The sequence below is a fragment of the Atta colombica genome, unplaced genomic scaffold, assembly GCF_001594045.1.
Source record: "Atta colombica isolate Treedump-2 unplaced genomic scaffold, Acol1.0 scaffold210, whole genome shotgun sequence".
NCBI lineage: Eukaryota > Metazoa > Arthropoda > Insecta > Hymenoptera > Formicidae > Atta > Atta colombica.
Genome location: NW_017259306.1, coordinates 632358 through 642332, shown reverse-complemented (window position 1 = coordinate 642332; position 9975 = coordinate 632358). Strand labels below are relative to the sequence as shown.

At 29.8% G+C, this 9975-nt stretch overlaps 1 protein-coding gene across 2 annotated transcripts in view; it reads right to left on the bottom strand.

Annotated features, from left to right (window-relative positions):
* Nucleotides 1-8612: 8612 nt before the first annotated feature.
* Nucleotides 8613-9975, bottom strand: part of LOC108687715 (transcription initiation factor TFIID subunit 4) — a 7661-nt gene continuing 6298 nt past the window's right edge. For both annotated transcript variants that reach the window (XM_018193635.1, XM_018193636.1), the window contains exons 9-10: nucleotides 9752-9934; nucleotides 8613-9613 (exon numbers count right to left, since the gene is read on the bottom strand). In XM_018193635.1, the coding sequence (XP_018049124.1) occupies nucleotides 9344-9613; nucleotides 9752-9934 (453 nt within the window). In that variant the 3' untranslated portion in view covers nucleotides 8613-9343. The remainder of the gene's footprint in view (nucleotides 9614-9751; nucleotides 9935-9975) is intronic.

Genomic DNA, 9975 nt, shown 5'->3' with positions numbered 1-9975 from the left:
TATATATATATAAATGTAGCATAAACATAAATGTATTCTTAAAATCATGTGTAAGAAAGAATCAAAAAACAACGAAATAATCAATATACATTGATTATACTGAAAGTAAATTAAATTAAATTAAAAATCTTCATAGAGATAATCAAGTTATATCTCTTACCATGAAGATGAAAGGAAAACAGCAAGAAAAAATATTATATTACCTAAATCTTTTTGAGATAAACACTGACGAAATTATACGTGCTCTTATAATTATAAGAATTATTAAAGAGCGAACTCTCTCTATCGCTAAGAAATCTTATAAGTATTATAACTGATTTAATAAAATATTTATTTTACGTTTCAGGAAGATGTAGCAATTTTATTGTTTCATACACATGTTCTTTAACGTCCAAGATGAAACTCTAGTGAAATATGTTATTTTTATTTTTTTACAACAGTCACTGATCATACTTTATAAATAGTTTAATTATCACTGCCTATTTCGAGAGACTGAACAATATAAGACAATCGATATTTTTTTTCTCTAGAATATAGACAATAAATTTTCTATTCGAGAACCGTATATAGGTACAGAGACTGCAAAATTATTGTCATTCGCAATCAATTCTCGATTGCTATGGATGTTTCGTCACGCCCGAAGCAAAAGAGTTTTACTCACACAATAAAATTAACAGTTGAACAAAATAGCTAGCATAATGGAGATCAGAAAAATTTGTCAACAAGATAACGGGATGTAGACAATGGAATTTTTAAATTCTCGATTATATATAATTATCTCCATTTACTCTCTAAAATCTTTAAAGTGAAATCTAATTCAAAAAAGTGACAAAGAATGACAGTTGAAAAAGAATGCTCAATTGTCAATTTTTAAAAGTGAGATTTTACTCTTTAGATTTCATTCCAAAAATTTTTTTAGAGAGTAGACCGAGTAAGAAATTTTTAATGATATAATAGAAAAGATAAAATTTTGAAATGCTAACATAAAACAACAATAGAACAACATAGAACGCAAAATATTTGCTTAATATAGAATCTTTGAATTAAATTATTTATTGTTTTTATTTTGATGTACCAATTTAAATTGTTTCTATTTTGATGTGTCAATACTATCGTTCTGCACATATATTGCTACGTAATTGCAGATTAATAATATAATTGAAATGAAAACAATTCAAATAGTCAAATTCTAAAAAAAATATTGTTTATATCGAACGTTCGTTTAATTCAGTATTCAATTTTTTTAATACATTCTCTATCTTTTTTTTACAAATAATAAGTTAATAATAAAAAAATTGAAAATAATATGTTTCTCTTTTTAGGAGCTTCTTTTCTTTATTTAACCAATAAAAATAAATAAAGCAATAAAAATAAAAACAATTATATTTTTCTCTCAATACCAAAAACTAATTATTGCAATAAATCAGCATAAAAATTCACTGTTTCAAGTAACTAATAAAATGCAAGTTAATTTATATTCCTAATTTAATTTATATCCCTAAGAAACTAATTTATATCCCTAAGAGCTACGTTAGATGTTCTGTAAGTATTATTGTGTAAGTAAATTTTACAATTTGTAATTTATATGTATATTTTATACATATCGTGATTAGAAACATACGAGGACTCAAATATATATAAAATATACATGTATATTAAGATATTAAATAATCTGGCTAAATGATCGCCAGAAGATTTAATTCTTTGCTGTTTTGTGATATTCATGTGTTATACATACATCTTATATACATTTGATATATTAACTTCTTTGATATGCAACTCCATTTTCTCAAGAATAAAATAAAATAATAACTTAACTTACCAGCACAAGACGCGCAGCAGCGGAATTGCAGTTATACATTAACCTGTAATATATAAATATATACAAATTAAAACAGTGTCTCAATAATATCTTAAAAAATAATTATCACGCACTAATATCTTTATCATCTTTCACAAACAGATATTTAATTTTAAAAGAATATTACTGTGAAAAATAATTGAAGTCACTAGTAATTATTAATTACAATATATTATATATTTTAATCAATGATTATTTTTTCAAGTTACCTATAATATATGACTGGGTTTATGCTTCAGATCTTAATCCTAAAATTCTAAAATTCAGCCAATTATGCTGTCAATACTAATCTATTTCATTGGTTGAATTTTAAGAATCTTAAGATTAAAACCGAAGCATAAACCAGGCAATGGCTGGTATTTATAGTCAGTTCTTATTTCAAGACTATCTTAAATAATGTCTTAAAATTAATGCAACTCTCTGATTGGTTTATGACCTCAAGGCTAAATTAAGATCTTGAATATAAGATCTGACTATAAATACTGACCAATAATCCGTAAAAAAGTCATTGGACAAATAACACTACAGTCGCACGGAGTTCATTTGACAGAACTGTCGCTCATTCACACTACCAATGCGATATATGCATTTGATAACAAATTCTTTCGTTATTAATAGCAAGGCATTATGAAAAGGCGCACTCAAATCTTTAAAATGATAATATCTACCATTGAGTAATAAACAGTCAAATTCCAAAAAAAAACATTGTTTGAGCATTTGTTTAATTCAATCTTGTTCAGTTCTCTTACACAGTATCTCTCTCTTTCTGTCTTCAGTTTCTTTTCTTCTTGCCCTCCCCCCTCTCTTTCTCTCTCTCTCTCTCTCTCTCTCTCTCTCTCTCTCTCTCTCTCTCTCTCTCTTTCTCTCTCTTTATACAGCCACATAATTTAATAAAAAAATTGAAAACAATGAGATGTCTCCTTTTATAGGAGCATCTCTTTATTTATTTGAAATATTTCTAAATAAACAAATAAATAATAATTAACCGTACAATTGTTCCACTAGTGCTCCTCTGGTCTCTTCTTTCACAGCATCTCCGTCGCTATTCCTTCAACGCTTTGTTGAATTCCTTCATGGCACGTGCACGAAATTCTCGAGGATAATGATATTAACAATATTCACTTGCAAAAACATAATAGACACATCTCGCGTGCGCTGATTGGCAAAATATAGAGGTGTGAGTTCGCGTTGTATGCTCCAACATGCTCCAATGTAACTCCTATTTATTTCAACGAGCGCGTTAGAGTAAGTAAATGCTATGATAGGAGCATTAAATGCTATATTAGAGCTCAATATAGAGATGCTTCAATATGTTCCTATCACAGCTCCTATTTACTCCAATGTATTCATTAGAAAGAAGAAAGTAGAAACTATATTTTTGCAGGAGCATATTGGAGCATGCGACACAACAAACCTTACGACATTCGTACAATACTCCGCACAGCGCTTCCGACAATCTCACACGCAACGTGCACTTCACGAGGCTGCGGTGGAAGAATATTGCTAACAAGATACGATCGCGTAGAAATACAATCCGCTCGATATCGATTGCGATCTACGATATCACACGAATAGACGCAACTGATTTAATAAAATGGCGGAGGCGGGAAATTGTAGATCTCGCGGTCAACTTCACGCGAGGACATCATCACGAATATCACGGTGCTCACTTGTTGTTCTCTGCAACACTTTACACACTTTTCGCACTTTTCATCACAATACATCGCTTATGTTTTATAACGATTTTATCATATACACATTCTGATGACTAAATAACACGAGTAGTGTAAATAAATAATGTAAAAAACACGACTAAATATCCATGAAATACGATATCGCGTGAAAATATCGCGTCTCCATTGATCAACGCATTCGCGCAATAATTCTCGATCAAAAAACTCGCGAAATATGCGTTTTAACGAATCCTCAATAGATCTTGGATCTCTTTATCACTCTTTACATTGCGATTATTCGTATTCACGATTTATTATATTTACGACTGTACTTACTATCTACTTCACGACGCGTCGCGATGCCATAGCTTACGTTGTCCGTTAATGATGACGGAAAATTTACGAAATTGACGGCAACTTCACCCCAATATGATACGCACGCTACAACGTGAATCAAATTAATAGTTAAAAAGGATGCAACTAATTATCCAAAAGTAAGCCAAGATCAAGACATTTCGAAAATATAAATAAAATAGAAAATTATGTATTATTAATAAATATGTTGTCAATATTAACAAGGAATGATGGCTTGTTATTAATTGAACTACTCAATTGATTTGATTCGTGTATTTCTTCTATGCGTTCGACATGAAGGTGGCAAACAGATTACGATCAAATTACATCTGCGCAAAATTTAAAAAGCGAATCTAATTCAAGTATTGATAAAAATATATATATAATGATAGTAATAAATGAAGTATAAAAAATTAAATCGACTTTTTTTTATATTTGGAGAACAAATTGTTCTTCAAAAATAATATTCACTTCTATAAGATATTCACTTCAATAAGATTAACTTTAATTAATTCGCTAATTTATTCTTTTATTTCTTTCTTATTTTTAGAATTAGAAACAAATAAAAAAAAAGCTAAACTGAGATTAAAATTAATCTACATTGGTAGAAATGAACATAAGAAATTCGTATCTTGGCGAAAATAAACAGAATCTATCATCAAGGATATATCAACTGGTTTGTAATTTCAAATGTGTGGCATGAATTAACGTAATTAGTTTAATAAGTGTAGTTATTATTTTATATGGATAGACATGTATTATTAAACATACGTTCGCCGTAATGGCTATCGTACGTTTCAGCATAGTGGCACAAGATTACGATGCCACAAGCAATATTGAGTTTTCTCATCAAATCTCTGAAAAGGGCTGTCTTCTCGTCAAGCTCTGTTCAAAGATCACTCTGGTAAATGCATGCTTACGTCTGCCAGCGACGAGGGATCACAAATTCCTGGTGAAATTGCATTTGATTACAGTGTCTAGACGATCAATCGGAACCTTGTTTAAGAATGTGCGGCGACAATATAGTTCCTATAGTTCCTGGATTTCGTTCAAAGGTTAGGAATTGAATAATTTCGCAAAAGACTAATCATTTCGAGAAAAGAGCAGAAAAAACATGATAAAGAGTAGCCATAAAAAAATTATTTTTCTGCTATCTTATTCAAAAAGAAAAAACAAGAGAAAACGATAAAAAGATGCATCGAATACTTTTCATAGTGTTTAAAAAATGTTTATTTAAAAGAATTTATCTGCACGTAACATTAAGCGTACTAAAGCGTAATATTGTATCAGTGTATTTTAATATAACTACTGTTATTATTTTATACTGTAGAAAATAGAAATAGAGAAAATTCATTTAAAAAAATTTAGAAAATATATATAGCTTGATCAGTTTGATGCAGATTAAGCAAGAATGAAGCGTGTACGTGAGAGGCAAAGTAAGAGACTCATTGGGACCGCGTTGATCACATAACAGCGGGAATAAGGGATAAAGTGCACAAACGTCGTGCCCTCAGGCCCGTCTCCATGGTTACTATGAACTCAATATCCGAGTCGCCTGAGGGTTTCACTAGCCTAGGGCTGTCATCCCTCGAATCCATCCGGTGAAACGTTCTTCTCTCTGTCTCTCTTGCTCGCTCTTTCACTCTTCTCTCTTCCTCTGCTTCTCTGCGTCTCTCTCTCTCTCTCTCTCTCTCTCTCCCTTGTCGAACTGATTATATTCCATTTCTGGATCGCCCTGGCCACCTTAATACCGAGTTTTCCAATATACACAACACGAAGCCACAGGCTACGCGAAAAAACAGGCTTTTTAGATAGATATGAAATTCAAAGATATCCTCAACTTCCATCGTCATTGATCCACTTAAAAAAGTATGCAGCCAATACTTTGCAAAACATCTTGCACTTTATTCTATCACATATTACTTTCATCTTCATCTCATTCTCATTAGAAGTGCAAAACTAACTCGATTTCAATTACACATAAAGAAAAGTTTTCAAGAGCTTTCAAGAACTTAAGTTAATAGATATAACAAATTAATGATACAATAAATGTAGACTAATTTACATAAATTGAAAAGAAAATTGTTTTGAGTGTGAACATCAGGAAAAAGTGTATACAAATGCGAGAAATTTTTACCATCTCTTCTACAAATTATTCTCTAATCTTTTCATTTATAATTATTATTTTTAATTATCTTTTTATTTAAAATTCTTTTTGTTTTTTACGCTCAATATATATATATACATTTATAAATTGTAATAAAATTACATCAAATTCTTTTTTTAAACACTTTATATTAAATAAGTAACTATCATTATCAACTCGCATACATTTGTTCTTTTCTATTTAGTTTAGATCAAAATATCATAGAAAGAGAGAAATGTTTTGTGAAGTGATGGTACTATCTACTCTCATAGAGTTAATAAAAATTTTGAGGATTATTGATTGTAATAGATTAATTACCTGGACTAACATTATAACATTGGAGATAAATCGTTCACTATTTAAACTTGGAAACACGCGTAAAGTTTCAAAATGGATATGTTCAAAAAGAAATAATATAAACTACAGATATATATATACTCGCGCTATGTTCCAATATCATAAATATCAAAATCCGCATTTGTGCATAAACAGTCATTGTTGAAAAAAAACTTCAAAAATATTTAATAAGATCATACTTAAAAAAAAATTAAAGATTTGATGCAAATTAGATATCACTAACGTGATTAAAATTCTACGGTTATGTTTATCATTATACGTTTGCTCTTTCCAAAAAATATTCAACATAAATATTTCTGTAATATAAAAAATATAAAAAGGAATATTCTATTTTTAATAATCATTTTAATGATTACATGATAGAATTAAAGATAATATCACACTAAAAAATAAAGAAATGTGATTTGCATTTCGACGAGATTTGTTTTCTTATATTTTATTATCTCACGCTTACTGCTTACCCAGTACAATTTATAAAAATATCATAATGTACCAAAATTGTAATGTACTTGTTATCTTTTCATAATCTTCTTCTCTATTTATAGATATATTAATTAATATTCCACCTACTGGCAGTAAAGAGAACGTTACGATTTATACACGTTTTACGTTTTACTTCGAATTTGTAAAAAACGTTATAATAATTGCAAAGAGGACAATACAGCTAAGTGAGGATTTCTATACGTGATGTGCTCAGCAAAAGTTGGTACATAATGATTTCAAACGCTTCCCAAATAAAGTATGCAGTTATTAAAAACGACTTATTTACACAAGGTATACACATTGCCATTTCTGTCACGACAGATTGTTTGAATATTAATTAGATAGATCAGGTGGGCATTATTTTTAGTTTAAATTTTAGCATATGTAAATGCTGTTCAATCGCAATAGTTCTCTCAAAAATGATCAAATCAATTGTAATGACAGAAAAAAAGTAATTGAAGTACTTATACAAATACGTACGTAAATTATGTCGCCTCCGATTATCCCTCCCATTAACGCTTCAGATGTATGAAATTCTACATAACGATATTTTTCCAATTACATAAATTTTGTGCTATAATACATTACAATTCATATGTCCAAACTTATCTTCTTTACACATCATATTTGTTCAGTCTTTTCTACGTGAAACCGTTGACCAATTGTTAAACCAATTGTTGCGTGTAACAATAATTAACAATTGTGACTATTACACGCGTTCATTCTCCATTCTGTTAGTGATATCTGAAAGCTAAGAAACGTCATCATACGTCGGAATATATTATAATAGAAATGTTATTTTATTGTGCTCTTCTATTCAAACTGGAAGCACAGAAATTGCTAAATATTAAATGTTGATATAAATTATTCTCTCTCGACTTTGAGCATAGAATACATAAACATATTCCATATAACAATATATATCTTATACCAAATAATTTAATCAACACTTATGTATGGATTAGTAATAAAGGCGACATTATACTATTTCATAATAGGCATTTCAAAGATTGGCAGTACTCGAAAGTACGTGAGATTTCTTTTTACTGTAATATAAATCTTGATGATATAAACTGTTATATCAAAAATTGATAATTAAAGCAACATGAAGTAAAATATTTTAATAAAGGTATTATCAGAGTATGTGAAAGATTAACATGAGAGCTGTAAAACAATTGTGATACAAGGGAAAAATATCTACTAAAAATGTGCTTGTATTGCACAAATAGTTTCACATTATGTTGCAAACAATATGATGTAAAGCTACAAAGATTAATCATATGTTTTATGTGTATAAAACATTAATTATGACTAATATATATAACTTTCTTGACCGTCGAAAAAAATACAGACATATAAATAATATAATATAAACCGACATCACGAAAGAACCAAAAAAATAGATATTTTATAAGCATTGTTCTCTATGATCTCAGGCACCACGTACATTTGTGGCTACTTTTTTACATGTAAATCAGGTACTCGCTTTGAATTTGTTTTAATTTATTATGCAAAGTATTTCTGCAAAAGTTCATTATTAGCAGAATCCGCACCAAAATTCCGAGAAGGAAATATAAATAATTAAATTAATATCAATCAAAAAAATATTGGTTATTCTTAGTTTTGTAAATATTTCTTTAATAAAAAACGTAACAGCTAATTTTTTTTATAAACACTGAAAATGTTGATTGCAATATACAACATAATATACTGATAACAATTCCAACTTCCGGTGGAGAGTAGCTATATTCTGTTGTACCAACATTGAAATTATCACTATTTAGTAATTATGTGTAAGATATTGTACAAATTATTCCATACTTTTTGGACAGTGTGCTCGCGATATTATTATTACATTATAGTTTGCAAAAATACGATTTACTATTATAACAAAACCTGCTTATTTTACACTAGCGCTACAGTGTCCAAAAGTATAGGTCAAGGTATTACAATGCAGCAAACCTACACATAGTGACAAGACATTCATTCATTTAATGTACATTCACATATTCATTATGTAACAATATTTCTATGGTCACACATACATGATTTTCTCTCTTTTTTTCTTTCTCTCATACACACCACGAAAGGATTACGTAGAGACTAATCACGAGACATGTGCTCATACACATTACTCTTTTCATCGATGCGATTTTGTGTTGAAAAATAAAGAGCGATCTATTATGTTACATTAAAAAACGTATGCTACAGTTAAAAAATGTTCAGTCATTTACAATAGGGAAGCTTAGTATCGACATGATGGAAACAATTTTACCTTGAATATACGCACAATCCCAAGCTAATTCCCAATAATTTTCATTGCAATAATATGCAATTTTCCAATAACTTACTATACATTGCAACGTAAAATAACGTCGCACGATCCATCGAGGCCAGCTCATACAAGACCATGCAGATAGAGCGCCAGATTTTGGGCGGGTCACTAAAGTTCCTGCCCTTCACAGTGCATCACTTCAAGTACGATTTATACAGTGTTGTGCTTCTACATGTTTCTTTCTCTTGTTCGAGAAGAAATATTAAATCCCTGAAGTTCACTCTCTTCAAACGTGGTCTCATGGGCATTTGCCTATTTAATCCGCTCACTGATGCATTTGCGCTAGGAGTACTGTTGGTCGATCCTGCCGTATCGAGTTTAGGCTTTTTACGAGGGCCAATTGCTTGCAAAGCTGTTATATTCGCATCCCTTGTTCTTAATTGTTCCATCTCTGCGCGTTGCATCTAAAATATTTTAAATAAATTCATTTTAAATAAATTATGAAAAGATAAACTTCAAGAGAAACTATGATTAGAAAAAAAATTAGAATTTACGTAACACAATTTATAATAGATTGCAAAAATATAAGTATTATATATTACCTCTTTGGCCTTAGCTTTTAATTCTGCTTGCTTGGGATCTTCTGTTTTTGCACGACTCTTTGCGGCACGTAAAAGTAATTCCCGTTCTTGTTCTTCGTGTTTTCTACGTTCGATTCTATCTAGATCTTCCAAAAATTTTAATTGTCCTCTTACATCTTGTGTTACTTCATATCTAGGATCGACCTGTAACCAGATAAAATATTATAAAAACGAAAAAGAGAACC